The 17,787-nt window shown below is 40.2% G+C and overlaps 1 protein-coding gene across 1 annotated transcript in view; it reads right to left on the bottom strand.

Moving 5' to 3' along the window:
- Positions 1-403: 403 nt before the first annotated feature.
- Positions 404-17,787, bottom strand: part of LTA4H (leukotriene A4 hydrolase) — a 60,440-nt gene continuing 43,056 nt past the window's right edge. The window contains exons 13-19 of the mRNA XM_068276906.1: positions 14,002-14,105; positions 13,802-13,872; positions 9,213-9,267; positions 9,032-9,127; positions 6,905-6,987; positions 4,479-4,583; positions 404-2,083 (exon numbers count right to left, since the gene is read on the bottom strand). Of these exons, the coding sequence (XP_068133007.1) occupies positions 1,963-2,083; positions 4,479-4,583; positions 6,905-6,987; positions 9,032-9,127; positions 9,213-9,267; positions 13,802-13,872; positions 14,002-14,105 (635 nt within the window). The 3' untranslated portion in view covers positions 404-1,962. The remainder of the gene's footprint in view (positions 2,084-4,478; positions 4,584-6,904; positions 6,988-9,031; positions 9,128-9,212; positions 9,268-13,801; positions 13,873-14,001; positions 14,106-17,787) is intronic.

Below are 17,787 nucleotides of genomic sequence, written 5' to 3'. Positions count from 1 at the left end.
GGATCCTTAAGGTGCATACACACCCCCAGATTGTAAATGCCCAATTTACCTCTTACATGTAGTATGACAGCTTACCTACACAATCTGTTTATCATATTCAAAATCAGTTGGCCTTCATACTACATGGAAGTAGTAAAATTGACCAGCGATTGGCCAATCAAAATTGGATAAGTGTATTCACCCTTACTATTTTATCACTTTAGTAGTGCTTTTAAATCTCTTATTTCAATATTGTTTGTTTGTACACCAGGGATATACTGATTAGTTAAAACTTCATAGGCATTTGCTTTATTTGCAAGATGCTGATTTTTCTTAAGTATAATCTTAATTATGAACATTTAAAATCACCTATGGAGCTCTAAACCCTAGTAAATTCATAAGTGAGTGAAGAGAACAATGCATCCTCCAGCAAGAAATAAAGCTTTTATTAGACAACAGCTATGGCTAGTCAGAGGTTGATTACTGCCAATCATAATTATTTTGCATTTATATAGTGCAGACCACTTCCACAGCACTTTACAGAGTACAAACGTCCTTAATGGTCCTTCAGAGGAGCCAACAATCGAATTAGTTTTGCCCCATTAGAGGCCGAGGGGGCTGCTGCAAGTTTTCTGATCACATTGGCCCCATCTGTGGCTTCATCACAGACCCTCATATGATGTATAACAAAATCCAGACCTTTACTTCATTTTTAAGCAGCTATTGGATACTTTTTAAGTGACCCTTATACAAAAATTGGAATGGAGTGCTGACTTTGGGGTCAATGGTAAGTGGAAATGTTCATGGACCACAACGAAAGGATTTGAAGACTCAATTTCAGGTCCTCCCATAAAGTGTATTTTTTTTTTTTTTTTTGCGTTTGTAAAGATACCCGTATCACAAGCACTGGCTTGTCTGTAAAGATGGTGCTAAATTTCTACTGTTTTGTTTGGTGTTTGTGGGACATCCAGAAAGTACCAGCCGTTTTCATTTAATCAATTATGACATTAAAATTTATGTTTGACACACTAAAATATCCTATTAACTGCTCTCTCTGGTTTTCTCCCAGGAGATTATTTTTCATCTTATGTAAAAACAATTTTTCAGTACTTAACAATTGAAAAAGTACTAAATAGTTGATAAAAATGTAATATCAAACTCATTCTGAGTAATTTCTTGCTGGGTGGGATATGGCCCACTGTATCTTCTGATTATTTCTCCACATATTCACCTCATTTAAAATATATTTTTACAAGGCTTTCATACCTTTGTTGTAGTAGTGTCATACTCCTCACCTATTGGTTGGAGAAATTGACGGGGCAGTGGGCTTTATGTTAATGGCGCTGAACAAACAGCTACCAGAATTGTCAAATTACACAGAAAGAATATCTTGTGTGGCAGATAAAAGCAAATGGCTGCAATTTTCTGGATGGCCATCGTATAATGAAGATTTGAGGATTACTTTACATATCTTAAAAACGTACTGGGGCACAGGACTGACACGTGAAGGAAATAATTGTGCTTAATACATTGCAACACTGAAAAAGAAAAGTCAATACAATTCTTCAAGATGCCAGATAACTGGTTTAATTTACCGAGATTTTCAAGGGCTGGAGATGATGGAGAAATAATAAAGTGCAGCAAACATGGACTGGATTTTTATTATTATTATTAGTAGCTACGTGGTCAAATCCAGAGAGAAATTACATTTATTTCAAAAAGTTATTACTGAAGATGCTCCATTTTATTAACCTTTCAGAAATGTTTGCCTTATCTAATATGAGGCAGAAAGTCTGGCAAATTTTTGTCACCGGTTAAGGAATCTTAAAAAGTCAAGGCAAGGTTTGCCTGCAGCTCTCCTCCATTCTCCAGTCCTGGAAAACCTTAGAAAATGAGGTGTTTTATTGCAACATTTTAGTACAAACTGCTAAAACAGAACTTAAGGCAGAAATCCACTGATTTTTACATCCCAGCACTTGATTCTCATGCATCAACATGAAGATCTTTTGCTACCAACATGTCAGTGACTGGATGCATGGAGGACCGGTTCTTTAAGAATGTGCTCACTGCTTGTTCCTTGGCTTTGTCAAAGTTGTAAAGGTCCCTGGAAAGAAACAAGTGGCAGCGTTAGAAAACATGCTTTGTAAATATCACACTGGCCTTCAGGGTCAATAACTAAATAATATCAGATTGAATCTGGGTACGAAACACATGCCATAAACCATTTATCAGAGAAGGGCTGAAAATTCAACATCAGATGTTTTTCTTGCTCTACAAGAAGTGGAATTCCTGTGAGCAGAACTGCGACTTGGCACTTGGCTAATCAGGTATGGAAACTAATGATCGACTACCAGACAGCTTTTTTCCCTATTCATGGATAAGGTCAATGAAGGGTGGGGTGGTTGTAGGATCAGATCTCATTAAAGGGCTGTAGATCATAAATATTACAGTTACATAGTTATTATTTGGGTTGAAAAAAGACATACGTCCATCAAGTTCAACCAGAAAACAAAGTACACCACCAGCCTGCTCCCTCACATATCTCTGTTGATCCAGAGGAAGGCGAAAAACCCTTACAAGGCATGGTCCAATTAGCCCCAAAAGGGAAAAAATTCATTCCCGCCTCCAGATGGCAATCAGATAAAATCCCTGGATCAACATCATTGGGCATTACCTAATTGTAGCCATGGATGTTTTTCAACGCAAGGAAAGCATCTAAGCCCCCTTTAAATGCAGGTATAGAATTTGCCATAACTACTTCCTGTGGCAATGCATTCCACATCTTAATCACTCTTACTGTAAAGAACCCTTTCCTAAATAGATGGCTAAAACGTTTTTCCTCCATGCGCAGATCATGTCCTCTAGTCCTTTGAGAAGGCTAGGGACAAAAAGCTCATCCGCAAAGCTTTTATATTGCCCTCTGATGTATTTATACATGTTAATTAGATCCCCTCTAAGGCGTCTTTTTTCTAGACTAAATAAACCCAGTTTATCTAACCTTTCTTGGTAAGTGAGACCTTCCATCCTACGTATCAATTTTGTTGCTCGTCTCTGCACCTGCTTTAAAACTGCAATATCTTTCCTGTAATCTGGTGCCCAGAACTGAATTCCACATTCCTGATGTGGCCTTACTAGAGAGTTTAAACAGGGGCAATATTATGCTAGCACTTCGAGTTTTTATTTCCCTTTTAATGCATCCCAAAATTTTATTCGCTTTAGCTGGAGCGGCTTGGCATTGAGTACGATTATTTAACTTGTTGTCGATGAGTACTCCTAAGTCCTTCTCCAAGTTTGATGTCCCCAACTGTATCCCATTTATTTTGTATGGTGCTAGACCATTGGTACGACCAAAATGCATGACTACATTTTTCAACATTGAATTTCATCTGCCATTTATGTGCCCATATAGCCATCCTATCCAGATCCTGTTGCAATATGTCCTTATCTTCCTGAGAGTTGATTATGCTGCACAATTTTGTATCATCTGCAAAAATATAAACATTGCTTTCTACTACATCTACTAGGTCATTAATAAATAAATTGAAGAGCACTGGACGCAGTACAGACCCACTTGATTTATTAGGAAATGTAGAGCATTATTACAGTTATTTGTTGTTGCAGGGGAAGGCAGGGCTACTGCTTGGTCAGCTCTTCTCTTCTCCAGCAATGCTTCAGACTTAACCAGTAAATGCTTGTGTTGACTTCTGTAGAGCATCACTACCAGAGGTAATTTCTCCTCTGGTACTGATGCTCTACAGAGAACTGCATTGTACAGCAGCCAAGTCCAGCACCAAAGAGAGCTTCTACGCTGCCTGCGAGTTCACAACTGAACTACAAAATCTCAAAGATCATATATTCACAAAGTATATTTATTTTCTTTTTAAGATAGACATGAATTATACAGTTTTAAGCCCCATCTACACGATACAATTCTTTATGCGATTCGATTACGATTCTATTTACGATCCGATTAAATCAGACATGTCCGATCAGGGTTAGATTTGATTCAATTCGATATGCCATTGTTTTGCAATGGCAAATCAAATTGAACCCCGATCGGACATGGCGGATTTAATCGGATCGTAAATAGAATCGTAATCGAATCGCACAAAGAATTGTATCATGTAGATTGGGCTTAAGGGATTAGATATCAGAAAAGTCAAGCTAACAAAAAATCTATTAAGAGGGAGACCCCCTCCTCCTTTGTGTGATCATTTTACTGATTGAACGATGATTAGTAAAGACCAATATTGGGAGATTAGGTGGGGTGCAGCTGCAGGAAGGAGTGGCACAACAGTGGGGCTCCACAGGTCTGTACTACAGAGAGCAGTACTGGCTGCAGTGTGATATTAGATCAGATTTCTGCAGATTTGGTCTTGTATCGAATGGTGATAAATTATCAAAATATCAGGTAGATGATGATTGAAAAGCGTACCTAGTACCAAAATAACCTGTGCAGCGACTATCAATCTCACATGTAAAATATGCATTCTCCTTACCGATACAAGGGGCGAGTAAACTTCATCCGTCCCTGCTCAGACGCCATTTTCAAAGCCAGAGGGATGACATCTTCCCACTTAGCACGAATACAGAGACGCAGCCACCTGCAACATGACATTGTTATGAGGTATTTTAGAGCTTTCTCTATTTGCGCGTGTTTTCGGCATACATTTTCTGCACACCATGTGTGTTAGTATGCAGAAAAACGCACATGTTTTTTTCTCAGCAGCTAATGTAATTAATACAGATAACTGACAAAATGTGCAGAATGATCCTGCAGAATTTTTCTGCATGCAAAAAAACGCATTAAGTGTGAACTATCCCATTAAATAACATCAGTTCTCAGTTTTTCTGTGAAGAAAACGTGCATGAAGGCGTTAAAAAAAACATGCGTCAAGTGTATCCCCTGTCTTAATGGTTCAGGAGTACACTGCAGTTTCTATTTCCATACTCTGGACTTTCTGTAGGTGAGGATACCACACATACTAATCAAGACAAAAGACAAAATATCACACTCCACTTGAAGGGAGTCTTAAGTCAAAAAATAAAATGAGTTGAACTTACCTGGGGCTCCTTGCAGTCCTCAGGAGTCCTCCTGTGCCCACAACACCAAGTCCCTTCGGGCCAGCATCAGCGACTCCCTTAAAGAGACTCAGAGATGAGTCTCACTGCAGTTTTTTTTTTTATTTACCCGGGGCTTCCTCCAGGCCCATAAGCATGGTTGTGTCCCTCGCCATCCTCAGCGCCGCCGTTCTCCCACAGTCAACCCCCGGTAAGCGGCTCAGTCTGACGTCAGCTGGGGCCTTCTGCGCTTGTCGGGCTTACCGCGGCTGAACGGGACATCGTAGGAGGCCGGCGAGGGACACATCCATGCTTATGGGGCTAAAGGAAGCCCAGGGTAAGTAAAAAACTGTAGAGAAACTCATCTTGGAGTCTTTTTAAAGCTGGCCGGTCGCCACCAGTGGGAGGCAATTGCGCATGCGCCGCCCCGAGCATGCACGCACCCTGATCGCAGTCCTGTGGTCTGGAGCGCTCTGCGCATGGGCAGTAGCGAGTTTTGCGTACTGCGTATTCGCAGAATGAGGTGCGTGGCTGGCCAGCTTAGCGGGTTTCGCCCCACTGCTGGCCAGAGGGACTTGGACCGGTGTCGTGGGCACAGGACGATTCCAGGGGGCTGCAAGGAGATCCAGGTAAGTTCAACTCATTTTTTTAAAATCAGACTTAAAATTTCCTTTAATGGGCTCTCACAATTATCAAAATACAAGCACTGGCGCACACCTGTGTAGCAAACCTATTTATACCAACACTTTATTATTAGTATACACAATGATGGCATCATCAACATAAAATATGCAACAAAGTGGAGCAAACACTCATGAACAAGGGACCAGGGTGTCAGCGTGCTACGACCAGTGTCCCCAGGCATGCAGGTGGGCACAAATGTCCAAGAGATAGCGTGGGTCAGCACCACCAAAAGGTAATTACATTTTTTTTAAATTGAAACATATTAAAATGAGGCTGTGTCCAGCAACAGCCCGCTGCTTCAGGCAATGAAGCCTTTCCTCAAGCTGTTCAGCCACAGTAAAATAGGCAAACATTCAATGCAAAGGCCAGTATTCTATTGGTGCATCAAATACTTTTGCAGTGACATCACCAAATCTTCTGCCTAGATGAACCTAAATAGTACCAATTAAAAAACAAACAAGGACTTTGCACAAATCCAGCCATTTCAGTGTAGCAAGACCCTTTACTCCAACACCCACATTACATGTCCAATGATCATTGGGCATAACCACCCACGGCAACCAGACAAATATCATTATCACATCCAAGCCGTGGAAACCCCATGTGGTGTCCCTATAGCTATTATTCCAATCAAACTGGTCAGTGGCTGTGAGTCTGACATTCACAGACACCATTATCCAAGTGGAAGTAGATGAAGGCTATAGTGAAAGCTGAGATCAAATCCTACGATGCTGGGCAGGCATCCATCTGTACACGTGACGCATTTCACCCCGTCGGGGCTTCATCAGACGCATAACACGTAATATCTAACAAGTGATTTGGATCCAGGACCACCAGAAAAAGATCTGATGCGGTTCTAACAGTGAGGGGACATGGCCACCTGGCAATGGGAAGTAGGCTTCATCTACCCTACTTACAGAAAACAGCAGTGTGGGTTGGTAAGAGTTAATGAATACTGAACTAATCTGTCCAGTTTTGGGGCTAAAAAGTATGTACCTGTCCTCCTTAGCACTACATTAGTTCTCTTGAAATAGTTACTGACCAGTGACTGAGTACAGGACTATTTTATGCTGGCATTTCCTTAATAGGCGGCTTCCTCCTGAATACCAGCTGGACAGAGCCAACAGCAAACTTGTGTAATCTGAATTTATGTGCTATAATTTGCCCACGTCTTACTCACCTGAATAGAATTTCAGCATTCTTTACAGCATTGAAGTTGTACACCTCCTGCATGCGCTTTACATGAGATGCTGGCAAGGGGTCCTAAACAGTAGAGAACATAAGACACACTGACATGGCTTAAAAAAAAAAAAAAAAAACACATTAACATCCTGTGTACTCCTGCTATTTCCACTGGTATCTGAGTATAAATATAGCTTTGCTTCACAACATATATGTGGCAGTAATCCTGGCATTTGGCTTTTCATCATTATTTTAGCTTGCTTATAATGAGATTTGTGCATACAAAACACAGAATGCATAGTCAACAGTTTCCCAAATTGATTTTTTCAAATGAAAGAGTAAAATCCTACTGCCAATTCCTCAGTACAGATATTATAAAAACGGTAGCAATGCCTCCTGCTCGGTGCAGCCAATTTCTGGGCAGACCATACTGTTAAGAGCACAAAAGCAGTGCTTGCATAAAAGTCCAGTTTGATATTACAGTCTGTTTTAGAAATATTAAATCACAAAAGCACTTCACTTTATGCACAATCAAATCTTTGGAACATACACAGTACATCCTTGGAGGGTACGAATAATAGTACATCAAAGGGTTCTAGTAACAGGATTACTATCGCTATGAAGTACTAGGAAATGAAGAGAACTTGTAAGGGTTACAAACTCCTAAGTTGCTATTGTCATTACTGCCCCCCATCAAGGAATTTTTCTTTCAGCTCCAGTCCACACTGGAAGTTAGAGAGTAATAATAATAATAATAACAGCAATAAGAACAGCTATAAAAAAAAACTATGGAAGATTATGATTTCTAACAGCCTTGCTCTTGTGACACCATAAGCTCAAGTTACAGACCTAGATGTCACAGCGAAAGACGTGAGGGTACTGTATTTCTGTCCATTGTGGTGTCACACATAGTAGTAAAGAAAAAAGGAAAAACTAAAAACTTTAAGTCTGACCTTTCCTCGCCATCCAAACAAAAAAGACCAAAAAAAGGATGCTAGAAATGGCAGCACCAAGCACAAAGCCTACATTGGTGCCAAAGTGAATAGGGGTTATTCTATGCATAATCCTCAGCAGGCATGATCATGAAACCGGACCTAAACCCAGGACTTCCTCTCTGCTGTAAACGATAAGCAACAGCATAATATCCTTTACAGGAAATCATTTTTTGTTACTGCTTATAGAACTCAGATAGTACACAGCTGTTACTTTCTGGTTTGCTGGAAGCACATACAGGGTTAAATCTACTCGGTTTACATATAGGCTCTCTGAACGGGAGTGGCATGATCAAACAGAGGTGACAGCTCAAATTAAAGTGACTTATTACTTCCAGATAAAGGAGAATTCGAAAGCCTGTTATCTCTAAATGCAAATAAATTAGTTTTTCTGTGTTTTCCTTTGCTCCTATGCACAAGTTTAGGTCCTCTTTAATTGATTATAACCACAGTAGTTAGTGGAGGCAGTTAGAGATTTTTTTTTTCAAATAAGTTTTATTGAATTTTTAAAGATAACATACAAAATACAACATTCCCAAGGATAGGCAGTTAGAGATTGATTTACCATATTCTAGGTGTTGAAAAAAAATATTTGTGAATTTTAAGCACACTAATTGCAGGCAGATCTTTACTTCCCCTAATAACAATCCCATAGTGCATCACTTTAGGACAGAGGTCAATCCCTCTAGCCATTGTAGGCCAAGAATGCTTCTAGAACTATTACTTTATGATGCATTACTGTCTTGCTTTCTGGACACATCTAGGAGGTGATTATCCCCAATTACATTCTGCTTTCAATGTTGTATTTTGCAGAGTCATAAAAACAGCAGGCAGCATTGTGGATCATAGAATGCACACACCCATTAAGGATTATTGAATAAGAGGCACACAGTGTAACGGACAGCAGTAATGTGTTTAGTGCAGCACTAAGAGTGTCAAAGCTTCAGCAAGAACCATTTTCTGAACTTGTGTTTCTTGTACCTGCTTCCAATCAGCCCCTATTAAATGGGCTACACACGGTTTCAATCATGAGACTAATTAATTGTAAATGGAAAAACACAGTACAGTTTGCATAATGAACCATGAAATTTCTAACTGCTCATCCTAAAGCGCAACACACCGGGAACAATTACCTTAAGGAGCAAGATGGTCAGGAACTCAATTTGCTGATGGGACGATAATTCGTTCACATCTGCTGCACTAAATGAGTTCAAATCACTCTCCTTAGCCTAGAAACACAGCAAATTGCTTGTTAGGTATGACAACTTTATAGAAGTAAAAAGACAATAATTATGTTAAGTGTACACCTCTTACCTCAACCCATCTGTTGCTGAGTGCAATGCAAGCATTAGCAAGGGTCATGTCATACCTGGGGGAGAAAGAAACTGTAAATTTGTCCAACTAAACCAGTTAGGATTATAATGTGGCAGTAACTGAATACAATATTGGATAAGATAAACTTTGGACTACAGTGCAACTGAATCACAGGAATGGTGCCCTGGGGCAGATTTATCAATACAGGTACAAAGAAAATTGTAGCAGAGCAACCAATCAGAATCCTTGGTTCATTCAAGAGCTGAAGCTTGATAGGTTGCTTTGGATCACAAAAATCAGATTCCAGTTGGTTAATGAAAAAAAAAACAACAACAAAAAAAAACGGTCTGGTTGCTCTGCTAGAATTTTCTTTGCACCTTTACTGATAAAATCTGCCCCAAGGCACCATTCCTGGTCCACTTTTGCTGTAGCTTTCTTCCCACCCATTTTTTTTTAAACCGCACAGATCAGTGCTGTTTTGGAAAGGACAGAAAGTACAAAGGAAATGCTACTGCATCGGAGATACAGGTGCAAAATATATACTATTAATTTTGGTGTTACTAAATAATATATTTGAAAGCTTAAATATTAAGTGTATTTTGGTAAAACTACAGGGGTCATCCACAAAGTAGACAGTTTTCATTTAATCAATTAAGAAAACATTTCATTTGCATCTTTTGATAATTTCTCCACATGATCACCTCCTTTATTTAATAATTTGCCATATCTTTTTACAATGTTTTCAATACCTTAATTGTAGTAGTATACACTCTGTAACTGAGTCGGGGATGTGGGGGCTTTATGATAATGCTGCTGAACAACCAATTACTGGTGTTCTGCAGTCATGAGACAAGCGTCACAGAGAGAAGAGATGCAATTCAATTACACAGAAATAATACCTAGCATTAGATAAAAACAAACAGGCATTACTTTCTGGATAACTCTCCTATATGTATGTGTCACTGCTCCCAATGCTTTTTTCTGTTGAACAGCTGATCCTTGCTACCTCTCTAGAGGGCAGTGTTAAAGAGGAGCTGTCAGCCATACTATCTCAGAAAAAAACCCACATATGTAAGCAGAGCAGGTATTTATCTACTTATATAACATATGTATTGCACTGTCCACCCTTTGATTTTAGTGATTTTTCTATAGTTTTCCTGCTTCGAATTTTCCCTTTTGTCTGTGTCTATCTTGAAGCCAATCCTGACATAATTTCCTCTATTAGGCCCAGTGCACACCGAGCTTTTTTTAGCAGTGATCCGCCAACCGCATCCGCCTGTGAAAACGCTTGGCAAATGTATTTCAATGAGATGGTGCACATCAGCGGTTTGAGGTTTTTAGCAAACCGCAGACGTGCCTCCTGCTGCACGTTTGCAGTTTGCAGAAGCGTTTCCTGCTCAATGTAAAGTATAGAAAAAACGCTAACTACTCTGGAAAACGCTACACCAGAGCGGTTTTCCAGGCATTTTTGTTACAGAAGCTGTTCAGTAGCAGCTTTTACTGTAACAATATTTGTAATCTGCTACACAAAAACACTCCCAAAAACGCTAGGCATGTTTAGAAAACGTCTCTAAACATGCCTAGAATCCCTCTGAAATCTGCTCCAAAAACCGCTAGCGTTTTGAGGATCTGCTAGTGGTTTTGGTGTGCACTGGGCCTTACTCTGTCTGTGGATCATTGCTGCCCCCCCACCAGTCTTCAGACACTCCCATACAGGTCTGCAGTAGAAAATGCATTGAGAAATATTGGCCAATCAGAGAACAATATAGGTGTGGGAGGGGAAAACAGGAGGGAAAGAAGCTTCAGCCAATCAGACTGCATTTATTAAGTCTGAGGGGAAAGTAAAGAAGAAAAAAAAAAACAGCATGCCCAGCAACTTCCTTTGTGTGGTAGATGTACCAAATAAGAGTCAGAGAAACTGGGGAATTATGTTTTATGGAAAAGAAAAATAAGAGTGATTTATAACTTTTGGATTGCCTGGTTAGCATGCTTTTTACAAGATAAAAATAAAGAATTGATTTTATGACCGACAGTTACTCTTTAAGAGAGAGGAAGGGCTGCTGATTCAGGCAGTAAATATAGCGACCCTAAAGGGCTAATCAAACTGGAATATATATATATATATATATTTTTTTTTTTATTTATTTATTTATTTTTTTTATTGAAATACTTGACTAGGTAAGAAAGTAAAAATAAAAAAGGACACAACATGTCCTGAATGTTAAGGACAAAAATACTAGATTTTAGATTTTCAGTATCCTAGTACAGCATGGGTGGGCATCAGACACTACTGACCAATATCGGCTTCCTGCTAGTCTATCAGTGCCTACCAAGATCTAAGTAGGAGATACTGGTCCACGCAGGCAAATATACGCCAATTAGGCAGATACGGAGACTTTAAGAGTCAATACATTTTCATAACTCAAAAGACAACTTGATTTTAAAAAAGTTGATTCCATGCATTTAATTGAGATAGGTAGGTTCCGTTTATCGCAAATCTAATTTTGACAACTTGTACATGTCCTTATCAACTTCTGAACTTAGAGCAGTATAGTCAAATAAAAAATCCTCATAAAGAAGTGCTAAATATAGGTGAATGGAGAAATACCTGCATTTGTTAGTTTGCATATTCCCCATGGGTTTGTCTGGGTTCCCTCCAGGCACTTAAAGAGACTCTGAAGTCTCGCAAAAAACCTCATTAACATTATAGTCTCACCTAAAACGCTGCATTCCCGCGGCTGGAAACCCCCTCGATCACCCCAAACTCACGGGGGTACAGGGCAGGCAAAATCCACGACTTTCTTGGTCGTGGATTTTGCTGCCGCCCCTATGCGCGTCAATCAGCGCGTATCTCTGCCTCTCCCCCATCCCTCTCAGTGAAGGTAGACTGAGAGGGGAGGGGGAGAGGCGGCGATCCGGCGCTGATTGACGCACAGAGGCAGAGCCGCGCTGCCTCTATGCGGAAGTTGCCTGCCCGTACCCCCGTGAATTTGGGGTGATCGAGGGGGTTTGCAGCTGGGGGAATGCAGCGTTTTAGGTGAGACTATAATGTTAATGAGGTTTTTAAAAGAAAAACCTCATTTTTGCGAGACTTCAGTCTCTTTAAGTTTCCTCTCATATCCCCCAAAAAACATACTGACAGGTTAATTGGATACCCCAACCCCCAAAGAGCCATAAGCCACACACCTGTGTTGTTGTCCTGAACATAGTTCATCCTGTATGCTGCTGCATGGATTGCTGTATGAATCCTGCATGCCTTTGCTTTGGCTTTGGCCCTGTGCTTGTCTATCCTCCGCATACGCATATATCCAGCTTTCTTTCCACCCAGCGTGTTGCTCATCATCTTTTGCCTCTGTCTAACGATGAACTGTTGCTTCACTGAGGCTGTACATTTGGAACATATATGCATATTTAGCCCTTTGGCCACTGTGGATTGAACCAGGTTACTGTTAGATCAGGGCCCTGGATCACACTAGGTGATCAGTACTAGGTTGCATGTTGTGTGCACGAGTTGGTTGTAGTGTGGCGGACGGCCGTCCTATATGGGGTCTTGTTTTTAGAGATATTGATTTGTGGATTAATTAAATAAACTTTCATACTTTTATAAATTAATATTGATTAAACTTGCTTCATTGTTGCATACACCTCGCTTTACTCTTTCTCCTTACATTACACAGGCAAAATCCACGACTTTCTTGGTCGTGGATTTTGCTGCCGCCCCTATGCGCGTCAATCAGCGCGTATCTCTGCCTCTCCCCCATCCCTCTCAGTGAAGGTAGACTGAGAGGGGAGGGGGAGAGGCGGCGATCCGGCGCTGATTGACGCACAGAGGCAGAGCCGCGCTGCCTCTATGCGGAAGTTGCCTGCCCGTACCCCCGTGAATTTGGGGTGATCGAGGGGGTTTGCAGCTGCGGGAATGCAGCGTTTTAGGTGAGACTATAATGTTAATGAGGTTTTTAAAAGAAAAACCTCATTTTTGCGAGACTTCAGTCTCTTTAAGTTTCCTCTCATATCCCCCAAAAAACATACTGACAGGTTAATTGGATACCCCAACCCCCAAAGAGCCATAAGCCTTATAAACGCACACAAAACGCGTCTGTAGTCTTCTGCCCTGAACTGTTGCCCAAAGGATCGTGTCTCATTCCCTAGGGATATTAGACCATAACAGGGATTAGAGTGTGAGCTCCTCTGAAAGACAATAACAACTAGGTCTTCTTAAAAGTGCTGCAGAAGAGGTCAGCTTTGTATAAATGGATAATAATTTAACAAGAAACTTTTGTGCCACATGTTGATTTTTGGAGCAATTTTAGGTCCACATCTAATGTGGGTCATATTCTAGCTAGGTAATACAGACTTTATTAAGTAGTCTAATAACTTGTCTACTATCAGTTTTAATGTGCACTTCTATACATCTTTAAAACACCTTTTACAACAAGGGGGTACAGAGATAGACATGCGTGGCAAACCTTGAATAGACCATGAATCAGGATGAACAATAAACCACAAAGTTCAACTGAGTCTGTGCATCATATAATCCTCAGTCTTAAATTTTCTATATATTTTTGAAGTCTGAGTTGTGAATATCTTACGTTGGTTGTACAGGTGGCATCCCGGGAGTATACAGCCACCCATTCCAGTCAACTTTGTCAAGAATTTCCACCTGTACAGAGAATGAACATAACCAAAAGAGAATAAAACACGTGCTACAGCCATGAAAAAGAAGAGGCAATTGAAAAGCAGCTCAAAGATTTTGTTACTAAGGAAAAAAAAAGTAGAATTATTGTTTTACCTGCTCTTTAAAATAGGAATACAAGAACTTCTTCCATTCATCTGTCGTTATACTCTTGTAAGCAAAAACTTGTAGGTAAGTCCTCAGAAAGCCAAGGAAGACGTCTGAAAAACATACAATCTTAGTTCTCCACCACCAGTAAGAGGATATCATAATGAGCTCATCCAGGCAGTGAGTCATTCACTACAGTACAGTCATGAAGACCACTCAGCCTGAGGACTGCTTTGAGAACCTCTGATGCAGACTGTCTTCTAGAAGATTAAATAATGTCCAAATGAACTATAAAACATTCTTGTGAGGAGAGCCACAAAATATGCACTGAGTTTGAGGTCCGAGGAATGTTTTTGTACAGAAAGTTCTAAAACCACCAAACTTTCAGTAGCTGTTCCACTTTTTGACCTGACCACTTATGGTCAGATCAGGCAAATGCAGATGACTTCCTGAAGACAACCATGCAAGTGACCCTCCGCCATACGTTCACCATAGAAAATAACATGAATGTCAGGCTTGATGCTATTCTTTCTGTGCAAAGGTCTATAGTAGTCATATCAGAATTTTCTAGGTGTCACAACCATATTTTGACTTTGCTGTTTCATGAACCACTGATTTAGAACTTACATGTAAACTGTGAAGTGAAGCGAACGTGAGGAAATTGGCACATTCTGGTTAGACATTGAATTAGAATGGACATACATATTGTAACACAAGACCATATATATATTTCCATATGTACAGTTTTTAAGATTCCCTGGCCTGCACAGACTCTGGAATTGGAGGTTCAAACTGTTTACAAATTACAATTTGTTTTTATCTAGGCCATTTGGCTTTATCAATCTTAAGACATTGTAAATATACCGTAGGTTCTTCCTTACAGCTAGTAACCCTCAAAGGCAACAAATAATCTTAATTGACTACACATTTGTGAACACAGTACAGAACAAGTCTTACCGTGATTGTACTAGTCCAACCAGCAGAACCTCATGGATGTACATTTGCATTAAAGGTGCTAAAGCAGGATGTAACGTCTGTTTCAACTTGTTGTTTCTACCAATGAAAATGGATGAACTCTGGCATATACCTGCAGTGAGGGAGCAGGCTATGGCTCCAGATATTCTCGATCATTGGGAAACTTAAAGTCACAGTGCACAGTAAACTTCTGCTGGGCAATCTTTAACTCTATTCAGTTTTAACCAAGAGTTATACAGAATGCAGGGTAGTGAGCAGCCACAGGCAATGAACACCAACTTACAAGGCATCCACCTTCGTAAATTGTCAAGAAAGGAGTTAGAGAACTCCTAGAGTTAGAGGAAATTGTCAAGAGAGGAGTTAGAGGACCAACTTACAAGGCATCTGCCTTCTTTAATTGTCAAGAGAGGAGTTAGAGGCCAAAATAAAGAGGGCCATTAAGGATTTGGCAAACCATAAGTGCAAAGCCCTGATGGAATGCCGAGTAAATATTATAAAAAATTAAGGGAAGAAGTAGGCCCAATTATGTTCCAGGTTTATAGGAAAATGTTAAAAGGGAAGAAAATTCTTGAGTCAGACTATGAGGCACACATTAATCTGCTCCTGAAACCAGGCAAGGACCCTCAAGATCCAGGCCCGTACCGCCCAGTGTCTCTCATTAACCAGGACACCACACTTCTCACCAAGATCTTGGAAGACAGGCTAGCACAATATGGGCCATATGCAATTTACTTTTTCACCCAAGTCTCTTCCTAGGTGATATTTTTAAACTTGTCAATAAATTGCCTTTCAAGCCGCCAGAAAGCAAGAAAATACTCAAAATAATTTTGATAGTACTAATTCACCAACTTTTTGGTACTATTTTAGTTGAAAAGTACTGAAAAGTTATTTTAAATCAGAGATAAAAAATATCTCCTGGGAGAAAAAAGTCAGGTGAAAAAATGAATTGCATATGGCCATATATGAGCAAAGGTTAGGATTGCATGGCTGCAGCTCCCAAAGGAGATGAGGGGTCTCAATTTCCCTGATATTAGGAGGTATAATCTGGCATGCCTGTTTAGACATGTCCAGGATTGGGTTAAGGATACGGCTGAGTTTTCAAATACACCCCAGGAGTGCCATATTGCAGAGCCCTGGGAACTCGCTGGTCTGCTTCATGCCAGCTGGTCTACCATGTCATTGTGTCTAAAACACAGTGTGCTCTATAGAGTGGCACAATGGTGGCCCGGAGAGAGGTGAGGAAGAGCTTTCATCTTGCCTGAAAAATTTCTGAATACATACCACTGGAAGGTAACCCTAGCTTCACCCCAAGCACTATGCACAAAAATCATGTTAAATGTTCTGATCATGGAATAACAAGAGTTTAGGCAAAAGTATGGGGTTCCAGGAGAGGATTTCTATAGATCAGGACAGATACAATCGTTTGTCAAGAGTCAATTTGCAAAATATCTCAGCTATAGCACGTATATTGCCCTTTGACACTTTTCTGAAACTCAGAGGGCGCAAGATGTCACTATCTGACATTCAGAGGGAATTAGGGAATGTGGGGATCCAAAAGAAGGCGATAAGAAACATGTCAGGCTGGAATAAACATTTTACAGTCCCACAGCTTGAAGCAGGCATGTTAGAGGGTAGCAACCAAGTCAGGAGAGTAATGGTTAGTGAGAGGTGGAGGGAATCACATTTTTTTATGATGTACCAGGCTAATTTTGCTTTTAATGTTGTATATAAAGTGCCTAGGCCAGAATATGTGGACTATTGCCCTAAGTGTAAACTTTCAAGTGCAGACATGGTACATTGTGTGTGGTCTTGTCCAGCTATCCAAAGATACAGGGATGAGGTCATAAGCTTCGCTGACAAGCTAAACTCACCAAAGATCCAGTTATGCTCCTTTTCAATTCCTCCTCAGAGGAAACTACTCCGCCAAACAAAGTATGTGATCTAATACGTATTGTGCTACTAGCCACTCGGCAAGCTATCTATAACAAATTAATCTATTCTATTCCCCCTTCTCAATGGGATCTAAGGGAAGAATTAAGACATGTTATGCTACCTGACAAATTAAAAGCCATTCAGCATAAGAAGAAGAAAACAAAAAAATTTTCTAAGGATGGAAGGCCTTTCTCTTACAAACCATGTTATCACAGGATCTGAAGGAATTGGGAACACCATTTAAGTACACCTCTTGGTATGCCGAATAATAACTAACAGGCAGCCTAGGGCAGTTGGAGCTGGATGCAAATTAGGTGGCATCTAGACATTTACATGGGCCCTAGACCAAAGCAGAGCGCAGAAACTCTAGAATTTTAGTATGAGGAGAAATCGAAGAGGTGGTTGTGGGGTTCATTGGGGGGAGGAATGTTAATGGTTCATTTTGTTTCATGTACATACAGGTAGTCCCCGGTTAAAGAACGACATAGGGACTGTAGATTTGTTCTTAACTTAAATCCGTTTTTAAGTCAAGACGTTTTAAACCGCTTCTTCAAACTTCCCCCATGGAAATTACATCATTGCGACGGGATCGGGCCGTTTGTATTGGCGGGTCGTTCGTAAGTTGGGTGTCTGTAAACCGGGGACAAGTGTATATGTAAATTTACATCAGGCGTGTTCTACTCTATTTGGTTTAAAATGTGCCACTAAAACATTTCCTGAAGGAAAAAACAAAAAACAAAAAAAAAAAAACACAATATCAATGCCCAATCATGACAAAGGGAAGACTATTTTTGAATTTACAAGATTCATTGGAGGTTATTTTATGGAACATTTAGGTCCATTTTAGCAGGTTCTTTTTAACGAGAAACATTTTTTGCCGAGGATAGG

The sequence above is a fragment of the Hyperolius riggenbachi genome, chromosome 3 (assembly GCF_040937935.1).
Source record: "Hyperolius riggenbachi isolate aHypRig1 chromosome 3, aHypRig1.pri, whole genome shotgun sequence".
Lineage (NCBI taxonomy): Eukaryota > Metazoa > Chordata > Amphibia > Anura > Hyperoliidae > Hyperolius > Hyperolius riggenbachi.
The sequence above is the reverse complement of the archived record's forward strand: the minus strand, read 5'-3'. Positions and strand labels throughout refer to the sequence as shown.